Here is an 18894-nt window from a genome sequence, read left to right on the forward strand (position 1 = left end):
TGCATGTCTTTGTGCTTACAATGCCTCAGAGGTCTCTGGAGCAGCCAAACGGCAACAAGCTTGCACTATGCAAAACACCTAAATAAATAAAATACAAAGGTGAACTGGTGGTGGTGGAGGGGACACTTTTGGGATGCAATGTTTTAAAACAATAATAACCAATTGTTTGGTTTTTCAATTAAGGATTTTCAGACGTTGCTTCACATGCACATCAATAAATAATTCATTTGTTGTTAAGGATCTTAAACCGTTTTCCATAAGCAAGTTGAAAATCTCAATATTGAAAGTGGATCCGATGAAGAAGGTCCAGAGCTGTCTCAGGACTTCTACCTTGCATTTCTTTGTGTTTTTCCCTGCAAAGCACTCTATTAGTTTTCATTTGGTGCACACTGATCACAAAAATGTCACAGATGCTAACTGTGAATGGCACTCTATGGTAGCTGGTGTGCAGACTTTTTATTGTTCCATTCATAGTAGGATCTAACTTAACCTTTTAGGTGTGGGCGTTGGCCACTGGCCGACGCCCGCACTACCTCCCTGGTGCAGGTCACGACCAGTGGCTGACACCACGGAGGGGGTTAATACGCACCAGAGGATTTATTTATTTTATTTTTTTATACCCCGGGAGACACGGAAGCTTTTCCGTGTCTCCCCCCCCGGTCCCCCTCCCGCCCCTTTGTGACGCTCTGACGTCACTTTGTTTATTTTGCTCCGATGGGGAAAACGGCCTTCCCCGCGTTCGGGAAGGCCTCGTAAGAAAGGGGAGACTCTCCTGAAAGTGTTTCCTGGACCCCGTTTGCAGCACAGCTGCGATCGGGAGACAGGAAACACCACTAGACACCAGGGATTTCACTTGGGGAGGGGGGGGCATTTTTTTTTTTTTTTTTAAAAGGTAGGTGTCCCCTGGGAGGGGGGGGGGGGGGCGATTGCGCCCCACCAGGGGCTAAATTTTTTTTTTTTTTAAATGGACAGGGGGTCATCCGTGGGCAGGGCGACCCCCTGTGGGGGCAATATTTTTTTTAGTAGTGTAGGGTTTCCCTGGGGGCCATTTTGGCCCCCAAGGAAACCATACAACTACTAAAAAAAATATAGATATATATATATATATATATATATATAAATCACTTTTGTCAATACATGTGTGGTTTCCCTGGGGGCTGCGACCGGCCCCCAGAAAAACCAGACCCACATATAAAAGTGATCTATAGATATATATATATATATATATATATATATATATATATATATATATTTGCCACCAGTTGTCTTGCAGTTGCAGCTTGCGTCTTCAAAGCAATGCACATACTTCAACTGACACATTTCAACTGTAGCTTTTAGGCAGCAATAAAAAAGTCAAGTAAGTATTGTGATTATGTTTCTGCTACCAAAGGGTCAGACTTTTGTCTAGTGGCAGTTTTAGTGCCATAAAGAAGCGCAGAAGGTTTATATACCTACTGCAAAGAGCAAATCTGTATTTTATGTAAATAGCTGAGTACATTAGTAAAGTCAGCCATTACCTGCGCTATAATACAAATGAAATGTATGTGTGGGGTGGAGGGCGGCTATGGAGAGATGAAGGGCACTTTTGCTGGGTGGTAATGATGGAATCCGAGGAGGAGGGAGTGGGAGCACCAATAATGATTGTTGGACTGGGCGCAGGAGGTGCTAAAGACTGTGACGAATGGTATGTGACAAGGTGTTTTTTGAGTGTCTTGAAAGAACGTGCTGATTGAGGGAAGAAGCGCAGGTAAGGTGGCCTCTACTGTTGCATGTATCTCACACACACCATCGATTTTGTGACAGTCTACGTAGGCTAGTGTTTTAGAGCAACAGTTTAGCCAATAGCAGAGATGGCATCTTGATGGAGGACTGCTGCCGTCACTCGGGTTATAGAGGACAGCTCTGACATAGGATCAGAGACTGAGACATCAGATACTGAGACAGCATCTGAGGGATAGGACAATGGCGCAGACTCTGGGAGTGATTTTTCAGTCGGAGGAGTCCCATACGATAACTCCTCTTCCAGTAAATTATGAGGGAGGTGACGAGGACAGTCCTGCTGTCCCTTTGCAAGCACAGTCTGTGCAACAGGGTAATAGTGGGTTAGCCCAACCCAGAGAGCAGGTGAATGCGGCGGCAAGCAGAGAGAGTGCGTACTCTCTTGGGAGCTCCCCAATTTAGTTCAGCCCCAAATTCTACCGCCCAAATCGTATTGTGGAGACATCAAAATTATCTAACACAAAACAAACTGGTTTTGTAAGGCAGGCACCTGTGTTTTTGGTCCTGGGTTTGGCGGCCATATAGAGAAACACACTAAACCAAAATATTTCTGGAAACTAGACAGTCGGAGGAGTCCAAAGAAGTGAGACTTGTGTGGATTCCCCAAAGTTTTCTTACCCAGAATACCCTGCAAAGCTAAAATGTTGAATAAAAACTCTATTTTTCTCGCATTTCTGTCACACAAACTACAGGAATATGCTGGGATCCACAAAATTCCTACTAGCCAGTGATTCCTCACCTGTCCTGATAAAAACACTACCCCACTTGAGTGCCTACACCTAGTGCCTGCGTCAGGAATGGATCACCCCAGGGTCAACAGCTGCCTCATGTAAGGACCAACATTGACCGTTGTGTGATCTATTCCTGTCGCGTGGACCAGGCCTACCCACACAAGTGAGGTACCGTTTTTATCGGGAGACTTTGGGGAACGCTGGGTGGAAGGAAATTTGTGGCTCCTCTCAGATTCCAGAACTTTGTCACCGAAATGTGAGGAAAATTTGTTTTTTTAGCCAAATTTTGAGGTTTGCAAAGGATTCTGGGTAACAGAACATGGTCAGAGCCCCAAAAGTCACCCCATCTTGGATTCCCCTAGGTCTCTAGTTTTAAAAAATGCACAGGTTTGGTAGGTTTCCCTAGGTGCCGGCTGAGCTAGAGGCCAAAATCTACAGGCAGGCACTCTGCAAAAAACACCTCTGTTTTCTGTCAAAAAATGGGATGTGTCCACGTAGTGTTTTGGGGTATTTCCTGTTGCGGGCGCCAGGCCTACCCACACAAGTGAAGTATCAATTTTATCGGGAGACTTGGGGGAACGCTGGGTGGAAGGAAATCTGTGGCTCCTCTCAGATTCCAGAACTTTCTGTCACCGAAATGTGAGGAAAATTTGTTTTTTTAGCCAAATTTTGAGGTTTGCAAAGGATTCTGGGTAACAGAACCTGGTTAGAGCCCGACAAGTCACCCCATCTTGTATTCCCCTAGGTGTCTAGTTTTCAAAAATGGCAAGGTTTGCTAGGTTTTCCTAGGTGCCGGCTGAGCTAGAGGCCAAAATCTACAGCTAGGCACTTTGCAAAAAACACGTCAGATTTCAATGTAAAAATGTGATGTGTCCATGTTGCGTTTCCTGTAGCGAGCATTAGGCCTACCCACGCAAGTGAGGTACCATTTTTATCGGGAGACTTGGGGGAACACAGAATAGCAAAACAAGTGTTATTGCCCCTTGTCTTTCTCTACATTTTTTCCTTCCAAATGTAAGACAGTGTGTAAAAAAGACATCTATTTGAGAAATGGCCCGTAATTCACATCCTAGTATGGGACCCCCCCGGAATTCAGAGATGTGCAAATAACCACTACTTCTCAACACCTTATCTTATGCCCATTTTGGAAATACATAGGGTTTCTTGATACCTATTTTTCACTCTTTATATTTCAGCAAATGAATTGCTGTATACCCGGTATAGAATGAAAACCCATTGCAAGGTTCACCTCATTTATTGGCTCTGGGTACCTAGGGATCTTGATGAACATACAAGCCCTATATATCCTCTCAACCGGAAGAGTCCAGCACACGTAACGGTATATTGCTTTAAAAAATCTGACATTGCAGGAAAAGGTTACAGAGTAAAACGTGGAGAAAAATGGCTGTTTTTTTCAGCTCACTTTCAATATTGTTTTATTTAAGCTGTTATTTTCTGTAGGAAAACCTTGTAGGATCTACACAAATGACCCCTTGCTAAATTCAGAATTTTGTCTACTGTTCAGAAATGTTTAGCTTTCCGGGATCCAGCATTGGTTTCACACCCATTCCGGTCACTAACTGGAAGGAAGCTGAAAGCAACAAAAATAGTAAAAATGGGGTATGTCCCAGTAAAATGCCAAAATTTTGTTGAAAAATGTGGTTTTCTGATTCAAGTCTGCCCGTTCCTGAAAGGTGGGAAGATGGTGATTTTAGCACCAGAAACCCTTTGTTGATGCCATTTTTAGGGAAAAACTAAATTTTCACTGTATTTTGGCTAATTTCTTGATCTCCTCCAGGGGAAACCACAAACTCTGGGTACCATTAGAATCCCTAGGATGTTGGAAATAAAAGGACGCAAATTTGGCGTCGATAGCTTATGTGGACAAAAAGTTATGAAGGCCTAAGCGCAAACTACCCCAAATATCCAAAAAAGGGCTCAGCTCTGGGGAGGGAGGGGGGGGGAGTTTAAGGCCCAGCAGCTAAGAGGTTAATCATTTAATCGGGGACCGAACTACAAGGAAATATGCAGCAAACCTTCAGTAAAGACTAGGGGCCAAAGGCCATTTGCATTTCTTAACGGCCCAATCATGATTTCGTCCCGTTAAGAAATGCAAAACAGCTTTTCCTATGGTCAAAGGCCTTTAGGGAATCGCCAAATATGATTTCTACTGTGTAGAAAATACATTTTGCAACTCCCTAAATAGGAAATTGCAAATAGAGATTTCCTATTTGCGATTTCTTGGCCCATGTAAGAAGCATTTCCTAAATGGAAAATGAGCATTTAGGAAATGCAATTACCATCGACTCTAAGTTGTTGGTAACTATGTGCAATTTTTAAAAAAAGCACCCCAAGATGCTTTTTTTTTTTAAAAAGTGCAATAGACCACACATACCACTTGGGCATATGTGCACTCTACATGTGCACCACTATTTTTGGAGTGGACCAAGGGGGGGCCTTTGCCCATAGCAATCCTTGGTTTTGCACTTTCCAAATAGTGATTATCTAAGAGGAAATCGCTATTTGGGAATGCAAAACCGGACCACTGTCTCAAATGGCATGGGATTTCTCATTTGAGATTTCCTAACAGCGATTCGTACTTTGTAGGAATCGCTATTAGGAAATCAGTATCTTTGTGCATAGCATTTTGCATTTACTAAATAGCGATTTCTATGACGTCGCTATTTAGGAAAAGCAAAATTACATTTTAGTACATATGGCCCTAGATGCCTCGTGTGCTATTGCTATTCACAAACCATAGCAGTGCAATCAGCAACAATGTACTAATATGGATCATTCCAAAGATCCATTCACAGGGAGGTCGCAAACGAGCTGACTAATAATTGATTAGGCATGTTGCAATTTGTGACTCCCTACATTTGGCTGCAAATACTATTAAAGAGACACATGGTGCTTTTAAAAATATATATATATATATATTTCATGTTTGGGCTGCTGACACGATTCCCAAAGGGGAACCGTTTTCTGGGACTTCTTCTGCGTTTCAGATCAGATATCTCTCCAGTTCAGGGGTCGTAATGTGACCAAAGAGGGTACAAACTATTGATACTTTTAATTTTGAATCCCAAATGGGAGAGGGGGCCTCTTTCATGCCCCTTCACACCTTCGATAAATAATGTACCCATAAGCCCTTTTAGGAGTTGTAAAGAATCTTCAACTTGTAAAAGGGTTTTAATATATTTTAAAAAGTTGTTCTGCTGTCTCAAGCCCAGTATTGTTTGCGAATCTGTTTTTTTTGCCCGCAAGACACCTCTGTAGATAAGACACCAATTTCTACCTAACTTTCAATATTTACTAGACAGTTTTGAGAACTGAGAAGAGCCCGAAACCAAAGGATCACTTCAATTTGATATATATCTTCAAAAGATTTTGAAACTTCGTCTAGACAGTGAAAGTCCACCTCTCGCGTAACAGAAATCCCCACAGATAAGAGACTTTTCCTCAGACATTATAAACCCATCACATAAATTCTTCCACTCAACCATAAGGGAACTACACAGATAATGAAAAACCTTCACTTGAGGAACCATAAACCCTTAAAATAGAAAAACTACTATGCAATATCAATCCCACCCCCTCATCTCGCACATAGCGCTAACATTCTTCCAGGCTCTACAAAACCCCCAAAATAGTGAGAGCTCACTGAAGCACAATAGGAAACCAAGCACCGGCAAAGCCAGAATATCTTGCAGCCTTTTGGCATTGTCAATGCCTATTTTGTTTTGTCATGGTTTTTGTATGAATAAAGAAAAACTATTTTGGTGTTTTAAAAAGCACACTATGCCAAAGTAGTCCCTGTCACAGAAGGGAACTACTTTGAGTGTGAATAAGATCCTTGTGAAAGAACATGTTTCCACCACTCTCAGAGAAGGCAGCGAAAGGTTGATATGGGCTGGCCCACTGCTCATATGCTGTAGGGGCCACAAGAAAAATGTGACAGAGTCAACAACAATCCAGTTGGATGAAGAGCATCGGCTGAATGCCCCTCTAGGTAAATACAGTACATACATAATTTGAGTAAAATCAAAGGGTATTGGCTAATGCCAGACCTAAAAAGACAACAGACCACACAGGTTTATTGCCAGACACTGTACCTTTCAACTGGGAGTTGTGCACAGCAAACATGTTAATGGCCATGAGCTGCAGCATGCGGACGCATCCGATGGGCGATGGGCTGTGCTGTATCAAAGCATGGAACTCTCTCAGAACTTTTTCAGCTACTGCCGGAAACGTTTCCATCCTAAAGCCAGAGAAGGAATCACAACTTTGGTTAGTGCTAAAAGCTGCTCAGATTGTGTAAGGAGAACACAATCCAAGCTTACATGCAGGAGAGGTGACAATGTGCCAATGATTATAATATGCATACAAGAATACTAGCGGTGTGAATAAACCAATTTATCACTCTATGCAAAAATATGTTATGACTTTAGATTACACTCAGCCATTACCTTGTGGATAAATGAAAGAGTGTCCTCAGCCCACACTCACCAGATGGAAAATATTTTATGGTTCAGAAATGTATACGGGAGGGGTAGTAATACTATGTTAAGATGCCATCTACAGGAGGTCCTCTAACAGGCGTAGGTCTGTAGGCCCTCCGTTGCTACTAAAATATGCTGCAAGAATCTAACTGCATATTTAATTCCAAAAGGTGTTTTGTGCAGGACAGAAGATCATCCTGAGCATTTTTGTAGGGTCGACATACTTGGACAGAGGCTAACAGTAAAACAGTAAACGTGCTCTTGTACTGCCATGTACTTCACACTTTTTTTCGGATCCACCACAGCCTCCAAATTATCTTCATGACAGTGAAATGAAAAAGGCATGAGCACACCACTGTGCAGGGATGCCAAGATCACACCAAGTATCACCATTTATTAATCAATTGCTTGGATATGCACGCAACTCTACCAATAGTACATAAGCGTCACTTACTCACAAACCACACCCCCAGCTACACTTCACTTGTAAAGAGACACATCTGCCAGTTCTTTCATGTATAGCCAATGGCACATGCTTCTATTCAAACACATACAATCACACACAACGTTGCCAATACACTTGAATCCTGGTTTGCGGCACAGTTTATAATTCAAGTACTGGAACACAAAACAAATCTGCAAAGGCAGTTCAATCCTCACCTGAATCCCAGTACTGGGGAAAACACAGGTCAGTCAATGCACCTTAAACCTGGCTTACAATACCCTACTACTGCTAGACTGGAGACCACTTTCAACTTTTCAATCCAGACCGTCCGCAAACAGTTGTCCCAGAACAGCAATTCCAATAGCTAGCCGGTGAACCTCACACCTAAAATGTTTATACTGTTGCATTCCAAATTAATTATATGCACATGGTAAGTTTTTATTAGATATGAAAATTCTGTACATGGATAAAGGTCTGTTTGTGAAGCCTTGTGCACAGGCCCTACCAGTAAGCTGTTGAAGTACTTACTGAGCAGTTTTTAAAATAACCTTTTAAACAGCCTGGTTCATGCCCCACTCATGGAAGGACACCAAATAAACACATGCCAATGTGTTGCAGACATGGGAAGAGATACATAGGGGACACATTAATCTTGGTCTTTCCTTTTACAAATCAGTGCTAACAATTGTAACAGTCCGTTTAGTTTAAATAAATTTAACCAGTTGAAGACTATAACTCACTCAATTCAAAGATTTAAAAATGAGAGTCCATGACTGGACATGTTGGGCTCCACTGACAAAGTCATCTGGTAAGCCTAGGCACTGAACCGCTAGCTCCCAGGTTAAAAAACACCTGCATTGATCTGAGGAAGTGGCCTGGAGCAATTGCGTTGACCATCACTAGCCCAAAACCAAAGAACCTCAGATTTGTCACCCAAAACCCGCACTCCACTGGCACGCTGACAAAAAACTAATGACAGACAGATAGAGACCAAATGCAGATACTGCCTATCAGTAAGCAGTGTAGTCGGGCATCGGGTCAAAACAATCTCCCTTGACCAGGAAACAGATGTCAGTCGATTCATAACCATATCATCTATGTCACCCCGCCTAGCTGCGGCACGTGCTTCAGAAAGAGATCCCAGAAGCTCCGAGCTTCTAGCAGCTGGGGGTGCCAGAGACAGCCTTCCTGGATCAGGCACTCCAGCCGTCCCTACACGAACATCAATGACACGGCCCTTTATCCGTTACTAAATGAACTAAGATCTTGTGGTAGAAGCCGGATAAAGGACGGATTAGTGCACAACATCTGGCAACCCACAAGAGCTCTCAGCAAGGCTTCCCCCTTCTGAAAGAGGCAATAAGACTGTCAACTCTCCGACAAAGACTTTGTTATACTCACTGTGTGTTACGGTCTCATAAGATAGAAAGCAAATTGTCCCACCCTTGAACAAGGACAAATGCACCCATGGTTATGAGGCGGCACAGCGTCTGACACCTTGGCAGAAACCTAGCTCTCTTCGTCAATGTGGCAGTATCTCACCAGAGAAGGAAACAGAGTGCTCACAGTTTCTGCTATGCTCTCAATTTCATAATGAGCTTATTAGAGGAGCTCTACTAGGCACAAAGATAAACCAAGGATAAGCAGGTCCACTTACCAGACTGCAAACAAGCCATCTCAGTAAAGCCCCAGCTCCATCCCTAATCTTGGGCGTGCTTTACCTCAGTGTGGGCATAAACTGCTTCTAACAAATTGAAAACCACGGAAGACAGCAACATAGCTGTCATGAAACGTCCTGTTATGTATGCAAACACTGTCTTGGTTCCATCTCTATATCCTCGTGTACAGGCCATTTTCACTAACTTGGGCTTAGCAGCGGGAAACAGATTACCAGTTTCTTTCTGAAAAATTGAGTCCTTAGGGTGGCTGCTCTCTGCCAGTTTTGGAGGAAATTCTTCCACTGCCGCAAGTTTTTTTTCCAGAATTGTCGATGTTCTCTGCATATCCGTCTCTAGTCTCGGTCCTTCAGTACTATATGTAGCAGTATGACAGATACCATGTTCTCATCAAGATCTACTCTTGTTCACCGTATCCACTCTGTTCCACCCAAAGCACGCTGAAGCAACTACAAACATTATCACATGCATTAGGAATACAATGAAACAAATAAAACGTCAAATGCCAAGATCAGCAGTGGGAAATAATAACAGTAGAGTAAATGAGCTAAGACTACCCAAGATTTACTAAAATAGCTGAATCTTTCTTGCATTGACGATCCATTCTGACATTCGCAGAAGCAAGGTGAGGCATTATTTAGTGGGCAGTGAGCAAAGTTGGGGTACCAGATTGAAAGCCAACACTTGAGGATGCCTGGAGTGCAATACACAACTGTAGTTCGTAACTACTGCAAAAATGGCTGTTTAATGAAACTAAAAAAATACATGAGATAACTTTATATACAGTGTCTCTATATGGGCATCATTCCAAATCTGTTGTTATCCAGAAAACCCGATAGTTCGAGGCAGAAATATTAGAGTAGTGTCTGTTACCGTTGTGAAAAGGTGCTAGCCTTAAATAGTGATTCCAAAGGAAGGAGTCCAAATAGCTGCGTGACATAATGGCATCTTTACAAAGCTATTGGATACCACTCTAATACCTCTGGTTAAGAGTTGGTCTTTAATCTGGTTCAGTCAGCGGAAGAGAGTGGTCCAAAAGTTCAGCTCTGTCCTAAACCTTCAGGGAACACGGAACCAACGGAAGCAACCAAAACATGTTTTTATTTCAGGACTTCAGATTACATCCTAGAGAGGCATTTTCAGTTACTAGACGATAGAGCTGGACGTGGCAAAAAAGTTCTAATCACCGCCACACTGCAAATGGCTGTGACTAGAAGTGGGCAATGGGGTGGCTGTATGATGGAACCACGCATACCATTACCACACATGCCTTTGTAATACATATGCCTTTACCACGCACAATGTTACAGCGCATATGCCTTTACCATGCATGCCTTTATTAAATAAATTAAAGTATTCTGCAGGTAAATAAAAACTATATATATATATATATATATAAAAATATATATATATATATATATATATATATATATATATATGTATATATGATATATATATATATATATATCAAAAACAAAGTTGTCCTCATGTGAAAGCGCACTCCCAACAGGTTAATATAAACGGGAAGAAAAAGCAAAGCACTGTACTCACTTGAAAGGCCCACTTGGGCGGACTGGTATTTAAAGAGACTAATCAGGTGCCTGTAATTAGACAAGCTGAAGCCATGCCGGTCTTTTCAACAAGAAAGAAATGCCTGGAACACTTCCAGCACTGGCTGCACCTACGAGGGTGAAACACTTTTATATTTTTCTCTGCTGAAGAAAGGATTGACCTAGAAACACGTGTCCAGAGATGATTTTATAACCCAAGGTCTGGAATAATGAAACTGCTTAAAGAATTCACTGTGAGTTGCTGGCTTTGCTTATTTCTTCCCGTTTATATAACCTGTTGGGAGTGCGCTTTCACATGAGGACAACTTCGTTTTTGATCATTAACCGGCCTGTCCAGCCGGGAAAGCAGCACCACTGCACATCGAAGCAGGTCTGTGTGACTAAAAATGGATTGTCACATAAGAGCAATCAGGTTGGGATATTCACAGCAAATCTGACAATTTTACTTTGGATTTGCCTACAAAGGTTTTAAACTTTGGTTCACTATTTCGTCTGGCTCCAGCAACCCACTTGGGGCAAAATGAAAATATTGCAGGACCACCATAACCAGCATGCACTGTACTCACTTGAGAGGCCCACTGGGGCGGACTGGTATTTAAAGAGACTAATCAGGTGCCTGAAATTAGACAAGCTGAAGCCATGCCGGTCTTTTCAACAAGAAAGAAATGCCTGGAACACCTCCAGCACTGGCTGCACCTACGAGGGTGAAACACTTTTATATTTTTCTCTGCTGAAGAAAGGATTGACCTAGAAACACGTGTCCAGAGATGATTTTATAACCCAAGGCCTGGAATAATGAAACTGCTTAAAGAATTCACTGTGAGTTGCTGGCTTTGCTTATTTCTTCCCGTTTATATAACCTGTTGGGAGTGCGCTTTCACATGAGGACAACTTCGTTTTTGATATATATATATATATATATATATATATTTACACACACACACACACACACACTCTCATGCATTCATATATAAATATGTTTGTGTATATATATATATATCTATATATATTACCTTATCGACCCCAACCCCTAAACTCTACACACCCTAAAACCTAAAAATTTCCTTGCCACCCTAAAACCATTACCCACTCTATGCACTAAAAGTACTCTTGCCACCCAAATACCCTTACCCACCCAAAACCTAAAAATATCATTGCCACCCAAATACCACTTCCCACTCTAAACCCTAAAAAATATCATTGCCACGCAAATACCCTCACTCACAGTAAAACCTAATACCCTTGCCAGTAAAACCGAATACCCTTGCCACCTAAATACTCTTACCAACCTAAAATACATTTGCCACCCAAATACCCTTACCCACCCTAAAAATACCCTTACCCACCCAAATACTTGTACCTACCATAAACCCTAAAAAATACCCTTAACCTCCCAAATTCCCTTACCCACTCTAAAAATACCCCGGCCACCCAACTACCATTACCCACCAAAAACACTAAATATATATCTATATATCTATATATATATATATATCCTGATAGGACCGTGTTTCCATAGAAAAAGTGTTTTTTGATTTGCCTATATCTTTGGGACCGTTTGATGAATCTTCACAAAAATTTCCCCAAAAAAGCGTGACGGTAATTCTTGTAGCGCATGGAAAGTTTTGGGGTGATCCGTCAAGCGGGGGCGTGAAAAATGGGGAGGGGGGTACCAAAAAAAGTTGGCTTCCATGTTAATTCCCATAGGACCTTTGAACACGACTACAGCCTGAACTACTGGACAGAATTACAATACATTTGGCAGAAAGCTAGCTTTCGGTACGCAGATTGTACTTTCGCTTATTTGGAGTAAATCTGCCCAGTAGTTTTGGAGATATTAAAGAGAAAATAAACTTGTACATCTCTGGCCGCAATGACCAGCTGGTGCAGGTAAATGCACAGGTCTGATTGGCTGCCAACACTTCACAAAGTCACCCTGACCCTTTAACTCTGGTGCTGGTGCCTCAGAGGGACCCCCCCCCCTCCCGAGCTGAAGAGTGTTTTAAAAAAAAAAAAAAGAATTTGCCCCGGATCTGGGGGAAAAAAAAGAAGCGTGGACTATTGCGCTTATTTTATATACAGCCCCTGGGTGGGCCAGGTCCAGGAGGCATTGCCTTTTTAATGCGGGGTGCCCGGCCTCCCGCAGCCCTGAGGACCACCTCCTTCACAGGGCTTTGCACAAACATGATAAAAATAAAAAGAATGAAGGAGGTCGGTTTCAGACTCCCAAGACCTGGGGACCACAACCTCCCCGGGATGTGTAACGTTGGAGGGGGCGGGAGTGGCCCCCTCAGGGAGCCAATGATGGTCCTGGGGACCACCACCCCCCCAGGGCCAGCTCCTGCTATGTCCCGTGATGTCCACCCGAGGGACAGAGCTGTTTGCTTTTGCTAAAGTCCACTTTCTGACAACGAGAGCTGTCAAACAGCTGTCAGAAAGCAGAGTTTTCATCTGTCTTCTCTGCATGCAAATATGCGTGCAGGGAAGACAGATTAAAACATTGCTTCCACAAGCAGGGGGCTGCTATTTAAAGCAGCTTCCTGCTTGTGGGAGCAATTACGGGTCCTCCAGGACATGGGGAGTCGGCTAGAAGCACAGGGGCTTTCAGGCTCCCCCTGCGGTCCTATCACTCTCTCTCTTCCATCCCATAATGGGATGGAACAGAGAGAGATAGGAATGGTCTTTGCAATGGTCTAGTAAGACTAGCAAGATGTTTGGGTACAAATGTTTAATTACATTTGGATGCAGAACAGAACATAGTCACTTCTGGCCTAATGGTCAAGTTCTTGTACTGTCACTCAGTAGGCTGAAGATTCAAATCCTAGTATCGCTTGGCAGTGTGTTTATTTACTAGTGTTTTGACTGTTAAACCTTCCTAGTAACGGAACATTAACTCTCATGTGTGAGTTGCTTGTCAAAGGAATGTCTGGAAACAGTCCATCAAGCAGTCACCTGTGGCCTAATGGATAAGGTCACAGACCCTTACACGGACAGTTGAAGGTTCTACTCCAGGTGCGTCCGTGATCATTTCCATCCTCTAATTTCGTCTAAGCTTCAAAAGTTCAATGTTCGTACTATAAGGTGATCTCACTACAAAACATTTTTCTTTTCAATTTGTCCAGAAATATCGAATTTTAAGCATCATCCATCAAAACCTAAAAAACTGTCTCTTCCTCACTCTCTATCTCTCTCAATTTCTTTTTTCAGTCTCTTTTTCCCCAGTCACACAGCCACTTAGACCCTTACGCACCCACTCACAGACCCACTCAGACTTTCACACACCCAGTCACAGATCCACTGACACCCTCATGCACCCACTTACAGACCTGCACACACACTGATGCACCCAGTAAGATACTGATGCATACACTCTCATATCCAGAGACTCTCAGAGCCACTCTAACCCCTTGATACACCCTCTCACACCTATTCTCACACCCAGAGAAAACAGACTGCACCCAACTCCTGCCGTACATGGCCAATTGGCCATGTGCAGCGTAGGGTTGGGTTGTTAGGGGGGTTTGCCGCAGGGTCTGGTTGCAGGCCAGGCCTTGCGGCAACCCTTGGCGCACACTGGCGAAGGCCGTGCATGGTGCAAGGTCGGGTGCTTGTAGGTGGTTGGCCTCAGCACCTGACCGCAGGCCAGGCCCTATGGCCAATCGCAGTCATGCGTGGCTGTGTTTAGATTAACGTATACTAATGAAAATTACTATACATAAAAAAATAAAACAAAAGCAATTCACTGAAAAAACTTAAGGTGACCGGGACGTTACAGTTAGGAAATAGAATTTTAAAAAAAACAGAGAAATTCACTGGAAAAAACAAAGGTTACAGGGATGTTATAGATAGACTTATTTTTTAAACGCACAAAACCATAGAAATTCACTTGTTATAGTTATCTCAAGTAACACTAACTTGTGTCCTAAGGTAACTCTAAGACAGCAATGCCGGCTCCCACAGGAGGGGGGGAGCTAACCGGGACAGTGGGGTCCTTCAGGCTCCCCCTGTGGTCCCTAACATTTTCACTGGGAGCACTGGAGGAAACCCAGGTCACAAGGCCGGGCCCCGGGGGATGGGGTCACTGGGGCCAGATCGGCCCTGGGGAGGGGGATACACGGCCACCCTCCCACAAAAAAGAATTAAATATTGTGGACGGGCATTGGGGGATAGGGTCCCCAGGGCCGAGATTGGCCTGGGAAGGGGGGCTACACAGTCCCCCTGCCCCCCCAATTTTTTTAATATTTTGACCGTGCCCGCAGAATGACCTTGGGAGGAGGGAACATGCAGCCCCGCCCCCTATAAAAAAATACATTTTAGAAGGCGTGGGTATGGATGGTTAGGGGTGTTGGCCACAGGGACTGGCCGCAGACCAGGCCCTGCAGCCAACCCCCACTGCGCACGGCTGAAGGCCTTGCAAAGCGCGGGTTGGGTGTTTATAGGGTTAGCTGCAGGTGCACGGCCAAAGGTTATCAAAGCTATTCTGAGTGTCGTAATTTGTGAAGTAATTAGCAGAGCATGCCGAGGACACAAGTTATAGTTACCTTAGGGCACAAGTTATCATTACTTAAAAGAACTCAAACTAAAACTGCAGAATTTCTATAGTTTTGTATGTGCAAATTAAGAGCCTAACTATAACGTTCCTGTAACCTTTGTTTTTTTAAGTGACATATATATATATATATGTATATATATTATACATACATATATATGTCACCAGAGGGTAGAATATAAGTCACCAGAAGGTAGTTATTGGTATGACCTAATTTCCACAGACAAAGAGTTTTTTGTTTTGCTAATAACTTTGGCGCTGTTTGATGAACCTTCACAAAATGTTCAAAAGTAGTGACATGGTCACTCTGGCAGCTGACTGGAAAGTATTGGAGAGATCCATGCAGCGAGGACAGAAAAAATTGGGGGTTCAAAAAGTGTTTCCCCCATGCAATTTTCAATAGGGCCTTGGAACACGACTACAGTTCGAATCGCTGAACGAAATTCTATTAAATTTGGCAGAAAGCTAGCTCGTGGTCCAGAAAGATCCCTTTTTGTGATTTGGTATAAGTCTGTTCAGTAGTTTTGGAGCTATTAAAGAAAAAAATATATATAAATTTCGAGGGATACAAATTCTTCACTGATCCGACAGATCCCATGCTGAGATCTGATTGGCTGCCAGCACTTCATACAGGAAGGGATGGAAACCACACTGGGACTGACACAGCCGAGCCCCAAGGACAAGGTGGGAAAAAAAAAAAAAAAAAACGGAATGAAAAAAGCAGATGGGGGCACAGGGACCCCCTAGGCCTGGAGGTGGGGTCCCACAGGCACCCTGTGGGGGTCCAAAATTGTTTTTAAAAAAGTTTTTGCCACAAATTTGCTGACAATCCACAAATCCTTGCTTTTTTTTTTTGGAAAGCAAGCATAGTCTCCTATGCTTTCTTTCCCATTTGCGGGCATGTCCCGGGGGTATACAAACATTATGATGAAGGGAGCGGGCACTCATGGACCCCCTCCCCAGGCCGATTTCGGCTCCGGGGACCCTATTCCCCGGCCGGTAACACAGATGGGAAGGGGTGTCTCGCCGCCCCCCACTCCCCTGCCGTTTTCAGCCTGGGGACCACCACTTCCTGGGGCATAGCTGTGCAGGTTAGAAGGAGGGGGTGCATGTGGCCCCATTCTGGAGCCAATATTGACCCTAGGGATTCCCACCCCCATGGCTGGCTCATGCAATGTCCCGAGGTACACTCCCTCGTGACATAAGTGTCTACTCTTGTTTAACTGTAGTGCTATGCTACTGCTAATTACCCCACGTATTACAACACTCATAACATCTTATATGACATCACTGACAATACCTCAACAACAGTTGCTATAAAATTATTGATGAGAAAGCTGTGCATGGCGGTGTTGCAAGTTACAGATAGCTTACGGCACAAGTCTCAGGTCAGAGCCAATCTGTACCTGTCTGCACTAAGACCCTGCTGACTGCCAAGGTATGCAGTTGGCTGAGTTCCATTGAGGTTTGTTCGTTTGGGGTACATAACTGCTCATTTTGCTACTGACACTTCTACACACACATACAGCTGGGCATTCTGTGGCCATTCTTCCCCTTTCTCTGCTTACTACCTTTACTTCTAAATTGAAATCAGAATTATATAACGTTCGATGGGAGTTGAATACTCACAAGTTAGACTTCCAGTGTGACTGTATATATTTTTTTCTTTTTCTGGGTCTTGATGTATGCCCTTACATTTCAGTGTGCCTGTCGTATATCGAACACGGCTATATTACTTGACAAGTCTCTAATTTGCTTCAGCTTGTTACAAACTTTGAAACTGTCAAATACAGTCAGTGCTTATACAGGAGTAGGAGCATCTGCACCAACTCCATGTTAGAATGTTTTTCGCACATGGGGTGACAGTAGAGTGGTGAGTGAATATTTCTGGGAAGTAGAGTTTGGTGCAAGTCAATCTACAGCGCTACACGCCACGAACAAATGCTTAACTGGTAAGAAATATTTTCCATTTGTAGCAAATGCTACTTTAGGTACACATGATCTGCATAGCAGGGGATACAGTGTGGAAGATGTAGATGTCTGAAACAAGGTCCTTAGGTTCGTTTGGCCAACCGTAGCCTGTGGTCTGGCTAGGATTTCCTCACAATAGTGTTTTTTGAATGTGTGTAGGGTTGACAACATACCTACGTTACACATTTCAGCTAGGGGGATATTTTCAAGGAAGGCCAATTTTCCACCTTTAACCATGTAAACTGCATCCTTTGTGCAACAGGGAGGGATCTCTTGGCTTTATGATGGCAAGTCTGGATACACTTGACTAGCCATCTAGCAATGCCTGCTTTAAATATAGGGTGTCCCTGATGAGGTTCTGCTAAAGGCTACAAACAGCTGGTCTGCTTTGCGGAAAGACTTGGTTCTGTCAATGTACTATATCAGAGCGCATTTAGTGTGTGGGGAGCACACTCTGCTACCGAGTATGATTGAGGAAAGAAGGCAGGGAGCTCTATCAATTGGTTAAGGTGGAAAGGGGATCCCATTTAGGGTGCAACTTACAGTTAGTTCTGATTACTAACTTGTCCTTGTGAACCTGCATGAAGATTTCCTAGAGTGTGAGGGCTTCCAACTTGCATCTGCCTTTGGTTCCTGGTGAGATGGGGAGCTTCTCATGTGGACTGATTGACATCTCGAGGAGTGATGAGTACCAGTGCTGCCTGGACCAAGCAAGAGCTAGAAGGATATGGGTTTGAATGGTCAGCTGGTTCTTTTAAACCACAAAGGGAAGAAGTGGGCAGGGCTGAAAAGCATAGGCAAAGATCTCTGAATAGTTAATCCATACTACATTGCTCACGGACTGCAGGCGAGGGCACATCAATGCAAAGCTTAGCCATTTTCCATTCTCAAAGGTGGCAAAGTGGTCTACGTGTGTAGTGCCCCAGCGTTGGAAATAGTGGAGGAGGACCTGTGGGTGGAGTTCCCACACACAGACTAGTTGAAGTGTCCTGCTGAGCTTGTCCACCATCAAATGAATGCAGTGACGGAGTGCCCAATGCCAGATAGTTTGTGCCAACAAGGAGAGGAAGAGAGAGGAAGTATCACCCTGCTCCTGGAGAGGTTTTTATTGTCCATCCTGACTAGAAATACTTTGCTTCTACTGAGTAGAGCAAAGGACTTGAGAGCAAGGTGAGTTGCCAAGGACTTGAGGTAGTTGATGTGGTATCCCTACTGATGGGAGGTCCATTCTCCCTGTACTGTTGTCTGATAGAGATGAGAACCCCCAACCAGCTTGAGAAGTGTCCATGGTAATGGTGACTTGTGGAATAGGGTCTAAAAATGGCATGCCCTGCAACTGATTGTTTCTGTTCCACCACTGCATGGAATGATGCACGCTGGTGTTTCCCAACAGTAGAGCCTCGATCTGTCTGCCTGTGACCATTGTGCCGAGATGTACTGCTGCAGAGGGTATGTGTGTAGCCGGGTTTGGGTTCTGACTGTGAGATGATGTGGGAGGGAACAATATGAATGCCTCCACTCCTTAATTGGGCGGCGACCACTGCAAGGCAAGTGCTGAAGAACCTTGGAGGAGTGGTGATGCCAAACAGAAGTATATGAAGTGGTAATGACGGCCACTTATCACAGGTAGCATCGGTGAGTGAGATGAATGGGCAGACTGGAATAGGCAT

General features: G+C 43.7%; 1 protein-coding gene across 2 annotated transcripts in view; it reads right to left on the bottom strand.

Annotated features, from left to right (window-relative positions):
- Positions 1 to 18894, bottom strand: part of SMG6 (SMG6 nonsense mediated mRNA decay factor) — an 890340-nt gene that overhangs the window by 636119 nt on the left and 235327 nt on the right. For both annotated transcript variants that reach the window (XM_069226152.1, XM_069226151.1), the window contains exon 10: positions 6626 to 6771. In XM_069226152.1, the coding sequence (XP_069082253.1) occupies positions 6626 to 6771 (146 nt within the window). The remainder of the gene's footprint in view (positions 1 to 6625; positions 6772 to 18894) is intronic.

The sequence above is a fragment of the Pleurodeles waltl genome, chromosome 3_1, assembly GCF_031143425.1.
Source record: "Pleurodeles waltl isolate 20211129_DDA chromosome 3_1, aPleWal1.hap1.20221129, whole genome shotgun sequence".
In the NCBI taxonomy this organism is placed as follows: Eukaryota; Metazoa; Chordata; class Amphibia; order Caudata; family Salamandridae; genus Pleurodeles; species Pleurodeles waltl.